Source organism: Mytilus trossulus, chromosome 9 (genome assembly GCF_036588685.1).
Source record: "Mytilus trossulus isolate FHL-02 chromosome 9, PNRI_Mtr1.1.1.hap1, whole genome shotgun sequence".
NCBI lineage: Eukaryota > Metazoa > Mollusca > Bivalvia > Mytilida > Mytilidae > Mytilus > Mytilus trossulus.
The window spans coordinates 34,405,624-34,427,777 of NC_086381.1; the positions used below are offsets into that span (position 1 = coordinate 34,405,624).

The 22,154-nt window shown below is 32.5% G+C and overlaps 1 protein-coding gene across 2 annotated transcripts; it reads right to left on the reverse strand.

The window, feature by feature from the left end:
- Positions 1-1,952: 1,952 nt before the first annotated feature.
- On the reverse strand, positions 1,953-18,658 carry LOC134685631 (excitatory amino acid transporter 1-like). 2 transcript variants are annotated; one of them, XM_063545555.1, is made up of 11 exons: positions 18,396-18,658; positions 16,264-16,338; positions 14,527-14,649; positions 13,963-14,041; positions 12,775-12,817; positions 11,449-11,575; positions 10,918-11,044; positions 10,183-10,416; positions 8,967-9,161; positions 3,133-3,267; positions 1,953-2,591 (listed from the first exon to the last, which is right to left on the reverse strand). In XM_063545555.1, the coding sequence occupies exons 1-11, from the start codon at positions 18,538-18,540 to the stop codon at positions 2,384-2,386; spliced, it is 1,491 nt and encodes a 496-aa protein (XP_063401625.1). In that variant the 5' UTR covers positions 18,541-18,658; the 3' UTR covers positions 1,953-2,383. The 2 variants fall into 2 exon arrangements, with proteins under 2 accessions (XP_063401625.1, XP_063401626.1); XM_063545556.1 differs by lacking the exon at positions 16,264-16,338.
- Positions 18,659-22,154: the final 3,496 nt, after the last annotated feature.

The following is a 22,154-nucleotide window of genomic DNA, read 5'->3' on the forward strand; positions in this document are numbered from 1 at the left end:
GATATTGCTAACTTCTTATCTTTCTTTCTAAGAAATTCATGCATGACGTCAGCCTAATAATAATAAAGAAACAAGTCGGTAAGTAGAGGGGGCACAGTTTGTTCCCATTGGAATTCCGAGTCTGTTGAAAAACACTTCCTCCGAACGTAACAAATATGTTGTCAATCAAGAAATCAAGAGTTTTATGTTTAAATCAGAGTGATCCTCTACAAAGTAGAATGTATCCCTCCCGAAGACAAGATACTTATATCCATGTTGGCCATTTTGTTTTCATGAAGCAAAGCAATACCAACTCTTTCGATTTGTCTTTTAGTTTGGAATGTGGAAAACTTGTGTAAAGAGTAGAAAAGTCAAATGTTTTAATACTATTACAAAGTATCCACATCTGATTTACGCCACCTCTAGAATAGGCCGTTTCACAGTAACTTTACAGCCCATCTTTGGTTGCTGATAAAATAGATGTTAATAATTTAGAAAGAGGAAGACCCAGCAGTATACCGTTGTGTGTGAGGACACTTATGTAGTTTAGGTATCCAATACAGTGATGGAAGATCCAGGTCTTCATCTTTGGTTGAAATTCCAAAGGAACAAAGAACAGATCTATGATTATCTAGGATTTTCTCTTTGGTAAGTGTCGTCAGGGTGAAGTTGAGTTTCCAAGTGAATCGTCAATATCTAAATCGTTTATCAAGCAGTTAATGTAATGAGTTTTACACACACAACGATGTTGTTTGGGGCTTTATCTGCGGGGACATCAACATATTAAAATTCAGTACATGCATATGTTAATCTTAATAAACTCATGTCTATTTAAAATTCGTCCTTAGTGAGACTACTGTTTCATAGCCATCATTCAGCCCACACATTCTCCGAGTTTTACTCATGCATTAAAAGGATTAACTGAATTTGTGAAACAATCAATCATAGAGCAGAATTCCATTGAAATATTTTTTAATTTATCAAAAGTGAACGCGATAAATTACCATCGAAATGTGATATTTTAAAACCCTACATTCTGTCCTTGGGACATATTTAAAAAAAAATCTGCATCATCTTGACACTCTACAACAAGCCTAATTCAAAGAACATCATATAACATGGGGTATGTCGGTCCATTCAATATTTGATTTATCCTACATGTCCTCGCACTAGAAACAAAAACCGAGGTGTTGTTTGAAATTCGAAAAGCTAGAAAGGGAGAGTCAATCGTGCATTTTTGTTTACAACTTTCACACTCAGGGAAAGAGGTAACATGTCAGACCAAAATGTCAAACCCAAAGTATAGGCTTGTTGTGAGTAAGACCTTTAAATATATTTTGTCGAACCTTTTAACGACACGGCTATGGTTGTATGGTTTTTAGTTTAATCAATGTATCCAGTTTCAAGACGGAAGATTCACAGGGCCTTTTCAATATCTATAGTTAAGGAAAATAGGATAGTATTGTAACCTTAAAACTTAAAAAAAAAACATTTTGCAAATTATGTAGAGATATATACGCGATTCCAAATTTTGTTGTGAACCACGCGTTCGTAAGTTTGACACGGTAAAAAGATTAGAATAAATATGACACCAATGTTCCTCCTGACTTAAATATATTTTTGCGATCCTCTTTTTGTCAATTGAAAGTGAACATTTCACCGAACTTATTTAGATTGGATCGTTGATTTTTGCCAGGACATGTCAAATGACTGTGTAATATCAAGTGGAATTTGTTGGAGGAAAATTACTACTAGAGGCGGATTTTTAGAGGGCAGGGGACCAGGCACCCTTTGTTAAGCTACACATATGATTTATGCATCAGCTTTTACAAATGTCATTCCTAAAGTTGTTTTCCCGCCTCTTTCAAATTGGGTCGATGCCACTGCTGGTGTAGTTTAAATTCCCGGAGGATATCAACAGCCCAGTAGTCAGCAAGTATGTGCTGACATGAATTATTATTGATACGGTCATATATCTAAAAGATGGACGAAAGGTACCAGAGGGACAGTCAAACTCATAAATTGAAAATAAACTGACAACGCAATGGCTAAAAATGAATAAGACAAACAGACAAACAATAGTACATATGACACAACATATATATTATACAATACATATGCAATACAAATGTAAAGCATAATGTTCTATCAGTTTTACAACCTTTAACATTATATCGTAAAACATACAATATGTATGTAATATATTATATTTATGGTTATAAAATGTGGTCTATTATTGAACAGAACATATATTTGGTATAATATTTTAAGGCATTACTTTTTCAATTGAAAAAAAAAATACAATAAAGTTTTTTTGACAAATACACTGGATACATTAAAATACCAAAAATTGTAATAGTTGTATGTAGAATTGATATATAAACATATGAGTTTGATAAGTCTTTTAAAGGCGTTGATTGAATGTTTCCTCTGATAAGTATTTATCGTCGTCAACCATCTCAGCTATTGGAATTTCATTTTCTTTTTCAATCAATACATTCAATGTTTCAACATCTTTGTTATCAGTCTTTAATGAAGACAAACACATCCTCTGAGTAAACACTACACATGTCACTTGCACGCTGTAGTTTGTAATTGACCTCATCCTATCTCTGAAACGGGAAAATTATCAGTTTTAAACTATGACAGGATGAATGCATCAAACTATGTACCTCCTCATTTTTGAAAGGGGGATAAATCTAGAACAATAAATACTTAGCAACATAAATTCAAAATGCTGTGGTTCTCAGTATTCTGTAGTGTTTCATAAAATATGAATGGGCAAAACTAAATTTTAACAGTGCTAAAACATGTAAAAAAAAAAGGAAACAATTTGCAATGTTCCAAGTTATAAAATGGCCTTAATATAGAACGGTAAGTGACTTAGTGTCCTAATTCTAACTCTGTCCAGAGGTTTGGTTCATAATACTGTGTTTTAATTTCATAAAAATTTGCTGAGGCATTAAATAAAAATGTGGACATTAAATTTGGATGGCCGGGAGGTGAACGGAAAGCCGGACGGCAGGATGGTCAAGGGTCACACTTGATGACTTTGTTGCCTACGGTGGAGGAATACGAAAATTGTATAACTCATCATATATAAATATTCGAAGGATAAGACGCTTTTCATATTGCATTGTACGTTATACTTACAGAAACCACTCGAAAGAATACAGAAGTGCCGCCGCTTCAGGGGGAATATTTAAGGCAGTGAGTAGGATGATGACAGTAATCAAGCTAGCCCCTGTCACAGATGGTATGGCCAACGACGAAAATGTCGTTAAAATGCTAAAAAAAAATCGTCAGTACCGAATTATTTATACATTATAGTATTACTAAAACTTATTGTTGTTACAAGTTTTTTTGTGTTAAGGTAGCACAATACAAATATTTTATAACTCCAACTCCCAAGTTTTAAAATACTGTAACTCTCTTAATATTGCTTGAAAATTTAAAAAAAAGTGGTAGTTTTGGATAGCTAACAGATTACTCTTTCAAACTTAAGCAATATTAGTATTATGCAACAATTGTGTAACCAATTATGATGTTAACTGTGTCTAAAATATTTCTCACCAAATTTCCACTTTCAAATGAAATAAGCTTCTGCATAGGTATCCCTAAAGGATTGATTTTATTATATGTTGTTCCTATACTATGGCCATTATCTACAAAAGGGTGTCTCAGATTTCAGATAGAATGTATAGAACAAATTTCACACATAATTTAACATTATCTTCTTTTATGTGGTTTGGATGTTTACACTAATTAGAGATTTATGAGAGAATGGATTACCATAGAGACAATCTGAGACACCCTTTTGAAGCCCAGATTAAGATTTCTTTAAAAGGGTGTCTCAGATAGTTAAAGAGATGATAGAGCTAAATTCATTCAAGTGAACTTACCCAGATTGTGCCACTAATTGCATAATAATTGATTACATAATGATTGCATAATAAAATATTGCATTCTTTTTAAAGATTAATCTTTTATCTATCTTTATATACCTCTTTTATTATTTTCTATTCATTCATAAGAAAGTTACAGCATTTCAAAGGTTAGTGATTGGAAGTAAACGAATCTTTGTATTGTGCTACCTTAATACGACGATAGAAGAAGAAGAAGAAGAATTGTTTATTATAGTGCAACCTGAATATAAAGTATATCGTTACATTAAATACATAATATACATCTTCAGCCAGCCAAATAGGCTTATGATGCACTGTTTGAATCGTTATTTAACATACATATAATTAAGAGACTTTATCATTGTTAATAAAATTTAGTGTCATGTTATAAATATAAGCGAATTGCAAAAAAGATAAGATAAATAATTTCAAATCAAATGATCATAGTGTTATACTTCTGATATGATAACAGTCTGCTATAAAATTTGCCACGAGTTTGCTAAGTTTGTGGTTAGAAAGAAGCTCACACAATTTATCAGTGTCAGACAGACCAGATATATCACGGAATGTTACACAAATATTTTCAAACAGTTTGTTTCTTTTCTCTGTATATTTTGGACAGTGGATCAAATAGTGTATTTCGTCCTCAACGGAGTCTGTATCGCACATTTTACAAGTTCTGCGTTCTACTGGAATGTTTCTAACTCGTCCCTTTTCGATTTCTAAAGGAAATGTCCCACAACGCATACGTGAAATAGAAGATCGTTGACTTCTAGTTAAGCAACGTTTCAGAAAAGTTTCTGTTTCAAATTCTGTTTTAAAAAGTTTGTACGTTCTCAGTTTAGGCATTTGTTGAATATTGTCAAACCAAGATTGTTTATGTTCGTTTTCTAAATGAGTTTTCACAGAATCGATTAAGTATGGCGTTATATATAATATGTTGATTATCTAGAAAAAGCACATCGTTGAGTCCGCATGAATCAAACAATTTCTTTGCGTGATTGAACCACGTATCACGATATCTGGTAGATACATTTTGATCCCAGACGAAAACTTTACGACATATTCTAGTGTCAGGTAATTTGACTAGTCTACAATAAAGACGCACAATATTGACCTGAATTCTATGGTGAATCGGATACCATCCCATATCTCCAGTGATTGCGGGTATCGGCGTTGTTAGACTTACACCGAGAAAAGTACGTATAGCTCTATATTGCAGTCTTTCTAATGAATCATAGCGTTTATGTCCCCACACACCGGATCCATACTCTAGTATAGGTAAAACTGTCGAGTCAAAAATCTTCGTATATGTATCAGAGTCCATTCCATCCATTGCATAGTATTTCGACACAAGTGAACCCAATGATCTGCTTCCACTTGAAACTAGTTCGTTTGTTGTTTCCTTATAATCCAAATGTTCATTAATTACAAGTCCAAGATATCTGTATTTCGAGACTGTTTCGAGAGTCATATTGTTTAACTAGAACTCGTAATCGTTCTTAGGTTTCGAAGCTTTCCGTACGTGCATTATCTTCGTTTTGTCCGTATTCACTTTAAGTTGCCATGTCTTTGACCAATCGGTTACACAATGAAGTAATGATTGTAATCCATCTACTGTATCTGAGATCAGTACTATGTCGTCGGCGTAGAGAAGACAGCTTAATGAATCTGTTCCAATGTTAATACCTTTACCAATACTGTTTATTTCCGTCACTAGATCGTCAACAAACACTGCGAACAGAGTCGGTGCTAAATTATCACCTTGACGGACGCCTGCCTCTACTGAAAACCAGTCTGTTAGAGATCCGTTTAAGCGTACTGCTGCTTGAAGCTTTTCATAAGTTGACTTGATCGCTTTGTACATATTTCCATGAATTCCAATTGACAAAAGTTTGTGAAAAAGTAGGTTGTGATCTACGGAGTCGAACGCCTTTTGAAAATCGATGAAACAAAGAAAAGTGTCTTTATTCGCAAGTTTTCGATTTTGGAGAATAGTGCACAAACTGTATATATGGTCCAAGCATGATCGGAGTTTCCGAAATCCATTCTGTTCTTCGCTGAGTGAACTATTTTCCTCTAGATATTCAAGAAGTCGAGTGTTAAGAATATTGCTGTACGTTTTCGCTATTGTGGAGATGAGGCTTATACATCGATATCCTAAAGGATCTCTATAGTCTTTTCCCTTCTTCAAAAGAGGATGAATGAAACTCTTGGTCCAGTAGTCCGGAACTATTCCATGCGTAAAACAAGTGGTAAAAAGGCGATGTAGGACCGTTAGCAGTTTTTCGTTCTTTATTATTTCATTCGGAATATTGTCCAGTCCTACGGCTTTCTCGTTTTTCGCTTTTCGAATCGCACGTTTTGTTTCTTCTATCGTAATCTCATCGTTCATGGTACTTATGTGTTGAGATTCATTATCATCTACAATTGTTCGAATTCTAGCTCCCATTGACTGTTAAGTGCCTAAATTCTCTCCATGAACTCACTATCAACGTTTGTAGTGTTTTCGGAGAAAAGTTCTGAGTATTCTTCTTTCCATCTTTCTCGGATTACATTCGGGTCGTTAGAATAAGTGCCATCATCCATCACTACGTTATCGATGGTTGTATGTTTCCTTCCAGGTCCTAATTTCCTGATCTCATTCCAGAATTCTTTTGGGTTCGATGTATTCAGCGTTTGTATCTTTTCTCTACGTTCCTTCTTGAATTTTTGTTCTTCCTGTCTCAGTGCCTTATCGAATGTTTTTCTTTTCGTCTTAAATTCCATTTTCAATGTAAGTTTCCTGCGATGATCACCTTTGAATCTAAGATAGTTTTTTTCCGCGTTACAAGCTCGTTTGAACAGATTCTACAATTCATTATTTCAATAGGGTTTGCCTTTATTTTTCACCTTTTTAGTCGATGACCTGATATCTTTGTACAACATATGTTCGCTCATTTCATCGCGGAGTGTGTTAATAAGGGTATCATAAATTGCGTCGATTTCGTTTTTGACGTTCTGTACTCTTAGTAGTGAGTCTATAATGCCGCTAAGTGCTACGACGCACCGTTCGCTCGAGAAAATGTTCGTAGAGATACTTTTGACATTGTATTTTCTTTTGAGAAAATTGTTTGGGTTATCCGTATTCCTTGATGCTTGATCTTGTTTTTCAAAGTTTATTTCATTCAGTTTAGAATATCTAGATAGTTGAACAGAGCACTGTAAAAACGACATGATCCGGAGGATTTGAATTCGATGCCAATGGAAGATCGTGATCAGAAATGACATCAGAAACGAGTTTCACTTCAAAGTTTTTATACTGCGTCAACAAGTTGTACGGTACGATCATATAGTCCACCACCGATTTACCGATATTTGATACATACGTGAAATTGTTTTTATCTTCTTTCCCCCGACCGTTTAACATACAACATCTACTGTCTTTAAGAAAATTCACCAAATGATCACCAAACGCATTTCTTGTATCGTCAACCCATTTTCGTTCTGGAACTAAGTCCATCATATCGTCAAAATCTTGAATAGATCCGACACGTCCGTTAAAATCGCCACAAAGGAATATTGGAACATCATTACTGTATAAAAAGATTTGTTACAGTAAACTGTCGTAAAAATCTTGCGCTATATTTCCCCTGCTTGAACGTTCAGGCTGTAAATAGCATACACAAAAGTACATTTTCATGTCTTGTATCCATAAGATGTCATCTCGATTATTGTCTAAAATGTTCACCTCAAAATGTTGTAGCAAACTCGATTTCAATAAAAATCCAACACCCCCGCTTCCCCGCCATGAGTTATGTAAAATGTTTCTTCTATTTGAGCCGATCCATTTGTACCCAAGTAAGTCGATTTTATCATCCCCTTTCAGGTGCGTTTCGCTTAACCCAATTATATCACAATTAAGGGCGTGTAAAATATTCTCTCGCAAAGTTCTACTGTCATCACAATGATGGGACAAATACCACCCATTACAATTCCAACTATCTATTAAAAGTTCTGAATCAAAGTTATTTGGCTGGCCGAGTAATCAATGTTCTTTTTGAACGATTCGTCCGCTTTTAAATTCAAGATCCGGGATAGCCTTCACTCTTCGCCGCATGTTGGCGTCTTGCATCCGTTCGCGTCTAGAGCGATCTGGCTCTATATATATGTTACTAAAGTTTTCGTTGTTTTTTAACTTGCGTTTGTTTCTCAAAACATTAGTACGTTGAGTTTCATCAGCAAAAGATACGATTAACGGTTTTGGTCTTTGATTGGGGCTTGCGGCGGTCCGATTAAGGTGTGCGGTGATCCTTTCAACTTTCAATACATCAAAGTCAAGCTCTAACGCACGCAGTAGACCGTTAGCGTATACCTTTAAACTTTCTTCACCCTCGTTATCGATCGGTTGTACATTTTTAAACACAAGCTTTGGGTGAACACTATTCGCACTATTTTCAATGTTTACATTTTGAGATAGTTTAAATTCTACATCTTTCATCTTTGTTTCAAGTTCTATAATTTTATTGTCAACTTGTGCGAATTCTAGCGTCATTTCAGATTTCACTTTGTCCATGTTCTCTTTGATTTCACTGGTAAAGTTTTTTTCTAAATTTGTCATTCTTTGTATTGATTTTCTCATAGATTCTTGATTGTCTTTGATGGTTATTAGAATTTTGAATAGATCGTCAACAGATTTTCTGTTTTTGCGGCGTGTGATGGTGATGGTGATGGTGAGGTATTTGTAGATGACATCGTACTTATTCTTTTGGGGGTGGGACAGTAAGATTGATCGTTGTCAGTGTCAGATGAGCTGTAATTACGGGCGAATTGCGGGGCAAAGCTGGGCTTGTTTTTGTATCTTGACATTTGTTTATGAAGTCATGCAGATATGAGTGCTTTGCAGAGTTACCATATCGTCAAATATTGTTCTTGATCTTCTTTTGCTGATATTTTGAAAACAATAACACGGAGCACTAAATAAAGACCGTATATTCATATTTGGTGCTCGTCTTTTGGAATTTTTAAATGTATATCAATTTTATTTTATGTTAAAACAATAGTCATCGTATACAAAACTAAATATAACGGTTAAACACTCACATTACTAAAACGACAGAAGCAGCGTCCACTTCCTGCTCAGTGATTTGCATGACAAACAAACAGGATATACTTATGTAAATACAGCTTCCACAACGTTCAATAGCAGCACATAATGGAATAACAAATCGAGTCACTCTGCGGTCTAATTTATTTGGTCCTTCTAATTGCCGTATACTTTCAGGAATAGCAATGGCACTAATAAAAAAAACCCAGGTTTATCGTGCATGAATTAGTATGCTGTACTTATTTGAAAACTCAAAAGTGCTTCTTATTTAAATGTTTCAATAATGTTTTGTTTGGAGCAAAATTCGATTACTACCATGTTACATATTTATAGATAAAACAATGAAATGACTTCAATACTTATTATTAAATTTAAATGAGTAAACATATGTAAGATAGAGTAATATTGATTTTAAACACTACATACGTAGCACTTTTCCACTCATAAACGCAAAATTAGGTATTAATTTTGCAAGATGTCTTGTCGAATTTTATGAGTAATATGATTATAGTTATCAAAGGTACCAGGATTATAATTTAATACGCCAGACGCGCGTTTCGTCTAAATAAGACTCATCAGTGACGCTCAGATCAAAACAGTGACGCTCAGATGAAACAGTTGCTGTGGCTTTATTTGGATACTCACGAGAGTTTTATAAATTCTAGTTCCATCATACAATTATAATTGTGTTTATGGGTAGTCTTTCGTGTCTGTTATATAGAAACGTGTTGTCATACATGTAGGTATCTGATGCTAAGTGAAATACACAGCAATATATCAATCAATCTTCGACACAATGTATTCAACCTTTATGATATGGTACGACAGATAACTCATTTTGAATACTAGCATTTGTATTGCAGGTTTCTTTTAATCTGTCGATTTCATTTTTAAAGTATGTGAAAATAAATGAAATTAAACGAGATCTGGATTGACTTTTTGTAAGGCGTGTTCATGCTGCTTGTAATTCTGTCCTTTTCATATTTAGTGGTGGTGCAGAAATGTCTGTATACACAACACTCAATATGTCTTCTGTTAATATAAAAAAGAAGATGTGGTATGATTGCCAATGAGACAACTATCCACAAAAGACCAACATGACACAAACATTAACATTTATAGGTCACAGTACGGCTGCTATAGTAGTAATTTCTGATATTTAGTAATAAGGAAACGTGCTTTCAAGTTTAATTACAAGTTTGTTGTACTTACGTGCTAGTAGTAGCAAACACTATTATAAAAGCATGAATCAGAGTGAAAAGAAATCTAAACGGATTCATTCTCATCAGTATAAAGTATGTTAATGGAACTGCTACTATCATGAAGAGTAAATAACCAATCATTTGAGTTGCTATGTATAAACCAAGTCTACTGAAATCATCCTCCAAGTTCTTAGTTCTTCCAATAGTTTTACCAATCAGACTCGCCACACCAATTGGAGTAAACCTGAAATTAAACTTCATAATACATAGTTGCTAACGCCAACAAACATTATTAATGCAATAAATGGCAAACCAGATATTAAGTATGCACTCATACCAAATCTTCTTATTAATATTTTTTTGGGGCAAAACACCTAATCATTGATTTTACTGAATCTACATAAGCTCTGAATAACTTCACTACATGATATTGTAGATATACCATTAACATCATCATTTGTCTTAATTTTTTTTATTAAATCGGAGATTTAGTGCATGTGACAACTGATAATTAAAAATGTGATCAAGTCGATATGCAATATAGTTCTATCAACCCAATTACCATAACAAAGTATTCATAATCATATATAAAAAGACCATTCATCACAAGGGCCTAACACTTTTAACGTCACTGATTGGTTTGTTTGTGTAGCTAAACGCGCGTCTTTTTCAAGTCTGGTTTCTCAAACGAGTTGATTGTGATTTGCCAGAAGATAACGTTTACAAACTATTTTTTAATCCTTACCAAATTAGTTTTCCTAATATTACTAATATAATTTCAGTAGCTGCGTAGAAGAACTTGAAGAAAGGTTGTCCAATTTCTTTTGTAGACGCAGTGGCAATGCCAAATACGGCACTAGCTATCAAAATACCTAAATAAATGAAGTTATGTTTTAACAGATATATATCAAGGATGTGAAAAAGCTGACCCACACTTTCCCACTGACATGTATAGATCGAAACATATTCGAGTAATTGAATAAATGATGATTGTAGTGATATGAAAAAGAATACTTTTGATAATTTTTGTGACTGTAAATATTTTATGTAAGCTATCGTCATTTAACTTTTACACATAGCGTATCTGTATGTATTGTTCTTCACTTCTGAGGGTTTGTTTACTTTTAAAACATGTCAACATGGTTACAAGTTCAATTGTTGGTGTACAGTAACTTGGTATGTGTTTCCTGATCATTTCTTTTTAAATAAATTAAATACGTATTCGTTAATATACATGTAAACATTGATCATAACAATCTCTATGGCAGAAATATACCTAGAATATTTGTGCTATTAGCAATTGATAGATTCTTTCCAGTCACCATAGTTTCTATGACTTCTACGATCGTCCCATTTATAGTCACATTTGCTTTGTACTTCTCCGTATCGTAGCTCGTAATTGTCTGAAAAAACAGCAAACAAACTTGTGGGATTCTGATGAAGACATGTATGTTTTTTTTCTTACCTATATTACGATATAAGACAGACGTATAGTTTTCGACGGCTTTTTGCATGCATTGTTATTGAAAAAAGTGAAATCAAAACAGAAAGTCCCTAATTAAATCGAATGTCAAAATCAAAAGCACAAACACATTTTTGAGGAAATTTGAGGAATACATAATAATGAAGCCTAAAATAAGGTGAAACGATACTTAAATGGGCATTATCTACGAGATATAGAAAAATGTAATTAATTAATCTTTAATTTGAGTTTTCTCTGTTGAAAGGCATTTGGTGATGTTTTATGAATATTGATTGTTAAGCTAGAGTATAGGTTTAAAAGCGGGAGGTTTGGCTAGCCACAAAACCAGGTTCAACCCAACATTTATTTCTTAAAATGTCCTGTACCAAGTCAGGAAAATTGCCTTTGTTATTCTATAGATCGTTTCTGTGTGTGTTGGGTTTTCGTGATGTTGTTCTCCTCTTACATTTGATGTGTTTCCCTTAGTTTGCGCTATACACCCGGATTTGCTTTTTTCTCAATTGATTTATGAATTTCGAACAGCGGTATACATTGTACTACTGATGCCTTTATTTAAGCTTGTGTCATTTCGTAAATTTTACATGAAACTACTACACCCGTTTACCTTGAAATTATGTAGGCGTCTAAATAATGCAAAACATAGGTCTTATCAATTAGAAGATGCATAAGTAACTATTAGAACTTTGTTTCAAATGAGTATTTTGCGGTAAATAAAGAATTGAGAAAAATATTGTATTTCATAAAAAGCGAGGTAATCACCATATACTTGAACGAATTATTATTATTATTATTACTATTATATTAAGATATCTGTTAATGTTTTATTATTATAAATACAGGATTTGAAAATCAAACAGAAATTAGGGAACATTGGCAATATGAAATAAAGTCCTACGTAACTTAGTTTCGAGAAGATGATATACGGAAAAACTAAAACTAAATCTATTATATAGTAAGATAAAAGGAATAAAGAAAAATGTTTGTGTATGTATATTATAATAGTTCATATATATGGTTAGTGAGAAACACCTAACATTTAAGTAAATGAACTTTTACTGATGGACACGTGTACTGCAATATTCCAACACAACACATATTAAACTTATAACAATATTATACCTTGCGAAAAGTTGCAGATATCAAATTGTCGGGGAAAATGTTTCTGTAAAACAAAAACCAAATATTTGATATATCGATTGATAAAAAGAAACTACATGAAAGCTGTCCTCAACAGACATTTTATTCGAAATAAATAAGAAAAATAATAACTGGCAATGTTTATTGAAACAGGAAATTTGCAAATTTCAATATCATAAGATTTCAAATACAATTCACCAATCCAACAACACTAAGAAAACTATCAGGCATTTATTGATTCAAGCTTATTTCTGTATTGTGCCATTAAAGTTATCTTGCATTTATGTAATTGTTTCTTATGTTTTACACATAAACAGGCCATTAAGGTTGCACCTTATGAAAACAATTGAAGTTTAATCCGTATCAAGTATAGTACATGTTACTATAAATTTTGAAATTATTAAGAAACTAAGGTTTCCACTCCCTCAGGCAAAGTTGACTTTAGATGAATTTTTGGTTATTTATTTTATGTTTTTTTTTGTCATATAGCTCTTCAACGAGTTCGGTACTCATACACCTGCGGATTTCAAATGTTTGGCTTTGAGCATTCATAATGAAGGTAGTTCCAGAAAAGAGCTTCGGACGCATGAAATTATTAACTGTGTTATTTTCCAATTTTTACTATTGATGTTAAAGTTAACAACAGCGTGATCGTTATAATATATTTCTTCTTTCTATTTGAAATCAATCAAACGGATAGAAACCTTCAAATGACCGTATAAAATTACATTTGACAGCGGTAACATCAATATTACCACTGCTGGTAATGATAGTAATGATAATACGGAATTTAATTTTCACTCATGTCATTGATATACAATTGTATAACACCCATTGAGCACTTTTATGGACAAATCAGTAGTATTAACATTGAATTGAACTAATCTGACCGCAAAATTCGACAAAAAAGTCTCCTCGAATACACAAGAATTCAATCTTGTAACGATTGAGTTTGAGATTCTTATTTTTTTATATTTTTTATAGTTTATATTGTATAGCTTATTGTAGTGTGTTTTTTTCGGTTTTTTTTTTCGTTTTTTTTTTTGTTCCATTTGGTAACAAGATTGTGTTTCATTCGTGGATTATATTGAGTGCTCTCTTTGTATCATCTGAATACTAAAGATGCGTTGTAAATTTAAAAGGGCAAGTATAATTCTCTCCTTACTTTACCTCAGTAAATCAGCGAAAATGTCCTCCGTTTCTAAAGGAACAGAGTTTAATGCTTTAACTTCTGTTTTAGCTATTTCACCTGTAATCAAACGATAAAACACTGTTCTAGACTATTTGACCATTAACAGTAATCTTAAAGTATGAATAAAGTTAAGTTAAGCCATGCAATGAAAGATAAAAATATAATTTACAGATTTAACTCGGTTTTATAGATTTAGAGTTATATAACGTATAAGAGATGTATTTAATTTGTTTTCAACCATGTTGAATATTGTCAAAATTGAATGTCTTTAAAATTTAAAATGAAAAGCGAATGACAGATTTTGAGAGAGATAACAATTCGATAAAGTTAAACATACTTTAAAAAGTCCTTTGTTCATGAATAACGGATAAAACGGTTAAAAGTACACAAGATACTAAACTCAAATAAATTTAAAGTACATTTAATCATTCTGTTCATTGTGAATCAACAAGTGTGTAAATTAAATAACTTTGTGGTTTTTTTTTTTACAGAATAAATAATTTGCTTGAAGTATTTATTGCCATTGAATATGAAAATATTACCTGGTCGAATGATCACACAAAGTATACTGCCAACTAAGCATCCAAGGAAGTTTGTACTCAAAATATAACCCAAACTAACTAAGCTAATTTTCCCATTTGATTTAGGGTCTAGGGTAGATGTTCCTGTTTAATCAAATAAATTATCATATCAAATATTAAATGTAAGAAAATGTGTTATTTTGTTTATTGTTTTTTACAAAAATAATGCATTTTATCCTCTCATATGAATTTGTTCCACATTTTCAATGCCAGGACTTTTATATCTTGGTCTATGTGGGAAGGGTTTTGTTCATTATTAAAGACCAAACAGTGACATAAAGTTGCTAGCGGCTATATCATTTGGGTTTCTGGTGGAAATTTGTATCATTGGCAATCATAGGTCATATACTAAACCTATTGACATAAAAGGGGTCTGGTTGACTTGTAACATCAAAAGTTACAGTTTTTGGAAATTAAATAGTTGTTAGGATATCAGATAGATGACAGTCAACCATACGAGACTAAGATGTTATTCATGAGCATTTCATCATTCAAAATCTTCAATATCTAGCAAATAATTTATGTCACAAGTCTTAATTTTCAATTGAAAGAAGAAATGTTCAACATATCTACATGTATGTTCTTATAACTTATTGGGAAGAAAATAAAGTATCCTGTACTCTGCTTTCCGTCATAAAGATGATGTTCTATCATTTAATAATTTTGAACATGCTCTGAACATCTATCACATCGATCTTGATATAAAGGATATAACAGAAACGGTGACGTCTGATCCATATCTTAACTTACATCTACAAATTGACAATGAGGGTCATTTGAAAACAAAACTTTAATTCAAAAGAAATGATTTCATTGTCCCAATTGTGAACTTTCTATTTCTATGAAACAACAATCATTCAGCAGCACTTGTGTATTGAGTACATATATATCCCAGTTGATACAATATTCATGGACTAGTATTTCCTATCAGGATTCACTTGATAGTTGGTCGCTACTCACAAAGAAGCTATTAAACTGAGAGTTTCAACTAGTGAAGTTGCAATTATCCCTTCTAAATTTTACGGTCGCCATCACGAGTTTGTTGACCGTTATAGAATATCGGTCTCACCGATGACGACGGATACGCTCCAATTATCGTACTGGCAATCTCGTCTTCTCTCCCCAAATGTTACCTACAGAATTGGTCTTATCATTAGCTTTGTATTTACACGAGGAACACGACTGTCGTCATATGTGAAACATGATCTGCTTACCCTATTGGAACACCTGAGATAACCCCCAATTTTGGTGGGGTTCGGGTATGTTGCTAAGTTTTTTAGTTTTCGATGTTTTGTTTTGTGCACTTGTTTGTCTGTTTGTCTTTTTCTTTTTTTGCCATGGCGTAGTCAGTTTATGAGTTTGTTTATCCTTTTTGTACATTTCGTCTATAATTTTTATAACCAATCTTATATTATATGACCCAAGTTTATGATAATAATTTCCATACTACGGAAGACACATAGTATGAAATGTTTGACTATTAATAAAACATTTAAAATCACCAGAGTGCTTTACCCCGTTATATTTTCTTAAAACACTTTCTGAATTATAAGCCTCTAATGAACCTCGTTATGACGTGGTTGTCATTTATAAGGCTTTGTATTTGAAAAAATTGCTGTAAATGGGGCCTTTCCTTTTGTTTTGTGTCAATTTCTTTTGAAAATGTTTCCCTTTAATCAAAATGATCAACCTAATTACCTGTAATTACTGAAGCCACTATCAGAGGAACTATCATCATTTTCAGCATGTTTAGATAAATTTCTCCAAGGATACCTTAAACAAAAGTTAAAGCTGAATCATAATTTGTTATTTTATTTGGTAACTATATATTTAAACAATGTTTGCTATATGAAGACAAATTTTTCTGAATCTTTTTTGTTGTTGTTTTAAACATGAAATCACCGTTTTTTACTGGATGCCAAGTTATCTTCGCAAAACATATTAATTTTTCGCTCTACAAACAAGAACACTGAGTCTCGTAACTTTAATAATGTGATTAAATATAATATGCTGTTAATTTTACTGGCTGACAAGCCATAAGCTGTAAACTGAAAAAGAGAATTTCATACAAACGCTCGCCGTACGTCATTATTTGAAAGGTAGATAATAAGAAGAAAAAGAAATAAAAGATGTGCATTAGCACTGTATGAAAAGACTCTGTGAATGTATCATAACCGAAATATAGCTGTTCGTTTAAAAATGTATAGCTTACATACCAAAATATTTTAATTTGACAAAGCCAATGATTTGCAGTAAACAAAACCTCAATTCAGTAAGAACATATCATATAATAATGCACTATTAAATAAGTAAAAATAGAAATATTGCGTTTTATCAATAAATAAATAAAAATTGGAATAAAAAAGGAATACTTAATTTATATAAGATTAATTAAACGTTTAATTGAAATCTTCCGAAATAGCTTCAGTATATATATAATGATTCGTTTAGGTTAATTGGAAAACATATTTATATGCAATGCAATTTGCTTTGTTGAGAAATAAATTTGAATGTTTAAAGTCTAAATCCTTGCAATAATAAAAAAAGATCTCTCGCTTGAAAAGTAAGCAATATGAAATTATTGCACTGTTTTTCGGTATTGGTATTTTGTTATACAAATACAACTTTTATTCAATAGCTGGACACACAAGGACACAAAAACAAACGGGTCATATAAAGTTCAACTCATAGTTTTTATTTTCTTTAAGAATGCACAAGTGTTTATATACGTCAATATAAAATTGAGAATGTGTCAAATGACAATTATCCGACCAAAGAGCAGAAAACTGACGAAGGCTACAAATGGGTCTTCAAAACACCATGAGAATCCCACATCCGAAGTCGGACTTCAGCTGTCCCCTAAACACAATGGATATCGTAAAGCACTGAAATTTCACGTACGAAACTAAAACCAAAAATTGATACTAGTATATTACTAAAGATCTGCCACAAAGTTTTAAACAAAAAGTACACAATCAGAAAAATATATCGGAAGTAACTTTTTTGTTCATTTAATTTTTTAAAATAAGGAAGCAGTTGAAATATACAAAAGAGAATAAAACTGATTGTTTAAGGTATATATGATTTTTCTTTCTTTCAGAGACTGGTGTTCTAAATATGAGTAGGACGATTACTTGCAAAATTATTTATTTTAGTTAACAGTCAAATCATATTTATTACACTACATACAAAAATAAGACGATGTGGTATGGTTACGAATGAAACAACTCTTTACAAGACAGATATTATCAAACTACAGGGGCCATTGTATGTACATACTAGTACATGATATAAGCTATGATTGTTTATATAAACATAAATATTAAACATTTAGTTATATCTTTATTTACTAACAACCAAATCAATATTTATACGAATAAAAACAATATTCGAAGATCTAGTTACAGTGTTGAATTTGGTAAACGTTTAGAATGAGTTTGTTTAAAGCCATTATTTTAAATACAATTACTAGTACAATTAAGTCACTACAATAAGTTTGTTGTTCAAATTCTTGATATGTTCCATTCTATATTATGTACAATAATTGAAATACGGCGTACAATATTTATCGCATCAGTTATTATTCTACCTTTATACATTCACTTTACTTGTGCGGTCTTGAGGACTTAGCTTCAGTTGTTGAAAGCATTACTGGTGATACAAAAGATGCAGGTATAGGTGAAAACAAGTTGAAGTAATGAATATGATTAAAATGTAACGAACTGTTTTCTATTTATCTGAAAGCTTAAGATTTGTACAGATCCAGTCAAACAAATGATTTTTTTTTCATAGGTCAAATTAAAATACTAGAGTAACTATTATTTACTTACCAACCCACATGAGTGTGCTGTCCGTTGGGTTTGTATTCCGAACAACCACACCTATAATAAATCCCACTGCAGCACCCACTAAGGTCAACAGTACCAACAAGTTTGCTTTTAAAATCTCCAAGCATTTTTCTTTTCCTACTGCCATGTTGCAATACAAAGAAACTCAAAGATCAGGGCAATTGGTATGCGTTTTTCATCGAAAAATATGAATTTTTGAAATACTGATATACAAGTAAATATACATCTTTTAAATAAGTGGTTTATTCCTAAGCGTAGGCCTTTCATAAAAATTAAATGTCAGGTAAAAGCTTTAGATATCAATGATAACAAGCTGTTTAAACTGTATACGCGTTATAAATACGTTATGGTACATTTATTACTTTCATGAAATAAAAAAATAAATATGTGGGCATCCGTATATGAAATAGAACATTATAGTTATATCACCATTTTATACGTTTTTACGCACCTAATAATAACCTGAATTTATTCAGTTTCTTTCATGGTTAGTCATGGCTACTGAAAAACAAGATTCATCACGAAAACGTCCACCCAATTTTAGAATAGAAATTCCTGGTGACGAAACTGTCAAAAGTAGGATTTTGGAAAAGCTTCAAAAAGTAAAGGGTTATTTGACTTCAACTTTGAATAAGCCAGTTAACAATAGTTTAATTATAGAGGAACTTTTAGACTTTTGGATTAAATAACAACTTGGAAGTGACAATTCGAAAGAACTTCATCCTTTTCCATCCACCTATTCCCAAACAAGAAGCCAGTATGTAGACCAAGGGCTATTTGTTACTGCAGAAAAGTCTTTGGACACATATGGAGAACTCTTTGAGGCACATACCAGTATTTGTGATGGATAGCTTAAAGTATTGAAAAGAACTATGAAAGGACATGTAACTCTGTAAGACTGATGTGTAACAAGGAAAAATCACATTCCTATTGATGGTCGTCATCATCTTACCTTCCGAATGATGAGTTCTTGGTCAATCACAGGATTTGTCATGCATTTTATAGTAGTGGACTTTTGCCAGTACATTACACTAGATTTGTTAATGGGGGCAGGAATTGGCTGCATCACTAAAGAGAGAAGATCGAAATTCTTTAGAAAATATAAAGAACATGCTGAAAATGAAAGCATTCAATCAATTGACAAACACATATAATATATGAAAATTTGGAGAATAAGAATGTGTCCATAAAAATTCACGCACATGACAGAAATTTGGCTGTAAATAAATTTGTGAGGGACACTCAATTTACCGTTAATCAGAATGACTTATGGCATGCTGTCAAGGCTGTAAAAAAAGCTGTCACCAAGATTTCCAATGGTACCAAACGTTCAGAGGGTATAAGTTGGAGTGTACAGCTAGGAGATAAAGTTGAACCCATAGCAACACACATTAACTGGGCTGTCTGTAACTGTGAGCAAAATTCTCTAAAACTGAAGGAAAGTTTGGATAACATTGTTAACCATTATTGTCATAAGCATGAACATTGCAATCATTCATCAAGGTGCAGATTTGATTCAAACTATGAGCCATCTAGGACTGTACTTACAAATTTAAAAGCCAGAAAAATGTTAGAGATTGCTAGTAAATCTTTCAAAATGCAGTTTTCTATTTGCTGACGAAAAACTCCCATGGCTACTTCTGATTATTTGCTAAATCACCCTGAACATCCAAATTTTACACAATGATCTAAAAATCTGGTCCGATGTCAAATGCGTGGCAGCTATATAACTTTATACTATGTTGTATGAACATTCTTAGAATTTAACGTAGTCAAAACTAATTTCGCCGACAGCCTGTTGGTCTGAAATGACAGAAGTTGTATCATTATCCTTGGTGAAACCAGCACTCATAAAATGCACTAAACGGTATTTGTTTGGAAGTACTCCACCATATTATGTTCACGAGGGACATACACTTAGCTCCCCATACTGCTAATATTATAAATTTCACAAGAGCAACAAAACAATGTTAAAATTATAAATTTCGCAAGAGCAACAAAAAAAAACCTCTACTGTCAAGGCAAGTTTATTCTAAAGAGACATATAACTTTATATTACTATTCTATATAATATAAGACACAATTTGCATGATTCTACCATAATATACATACGACCATATATATACATATACAAAACGATATCTGGTACTTTTGTCAACGGTATCGACAATCTACAGGCATCTGAAAACAATGTGGTGGAAATGACAAAATGCATAACCGCTTACTTTAAATTCGATTTTTACCGAATATTAAAGAAAGGGTAACGCATATTATCTGTCTTAGTTTAAACAATATTTTATTTCAAGAAGTGCACAAAAATATTATTATACAATATGAAATACAGGGATTCGGAAACAAGAAAAACTTATATAAATCCGTCTCCCTTTAAAAAAAAAATGACAAAATTAGGAACATAGTATTTGAATCTCGTATAACGTAATTTTCAATTCTTAGCTAACATGTTTATTCTGTGGTTTGCCCGTTGCTCAGAAGTCAGTTTGATCGAAAAATGTGATCAACTCTTATTTAAATAATTAAGGTGCATGTAACTGAGAAATATGTTAATGTTTCGAAAATAAGGTTACATCAAATAAAGTTTCAAAATCTTAAACGACATCGACATAAAAATAATTGTTACGGACCAAATCTCCCTGTTTCTAAAATAAATCTTTGTACAACTTTAAAAATATTTTCGTTTTCCTCATCACTGATTAGTTCACTACCTGATAATAATGTTTGTATATTATATATTGGTAGTGTGAATGGTTTGTGTTCTGATGAGTCGATAATTATGACATTCTAGCAAATAGTGTTTGCTGCTCTCAACTTGCCCACATATACAGAGACTGGAAAGAACAATATTTTTCTGGAAAAGGTGTTCATTTAAGCCACTGCAGTTCAACCGGAGGCTGGCGTGAAGTATTTGGCCTTTTCTACAACAAGCATTATAATGTGTGTGGACACTCTTAGTATCTCGATTTATATAATTTTTAAGTGTAAAATTTGAAGGATTACATCTAACATCTTGTGGAAGCCTGTTCCAATCACGAATTACAGATGGTAGGAAAGAATTTTGATAAAAAGCAGTTCTACAGTTCATATTTTGAACATTAAATGCACTTCTAGTATTATAATTATAGACCTGATATAGTTGTTGAGGAACGAGACTACAAAGATAGTTAGGAGCTTGATCGTGAAACATTTCGTGAAACTTAATAATTTTATGTCTGGATCTTCTTTCACTTAGAGACACCCAACCAGTATCATTATAAAGATTAGATTTAGAGCAAAGCTTAGTGGCACCTGTGACTATACGAGCCGCTTCTATTTGAATGCTCTCTAGCTTGTCCTTTAAGTAAATTGGTATGTTATCCCACACAGTGTCTGCATATTCGAGAATGGGCCTGATGAAGCTGATATATATAACTTGTAGATTATTACGCGATAGCTTAAACTTTAAACTCCTCATAAGATTTAAGCGAGGCGTAGCTTTATCAATAATATATATATAGTTTACATGACTTTCCCAACAACCGTTTTCTTGAAAAGTTAACCCTAAATGTTTATGTTCCTCAACCTCTTGTATCAGTGTATCATTCATATATATTGGTGGATTATGGGGTTTTGCTCTTTTTCTAGATATAGTCATGGTTTTTTTTTTGGATTAAAATTAACTAGCCATTGTTGAGACCATGAGTGAATTTTTTCTATATCAGAGTTCATTAATTCAGCTGTAGCATA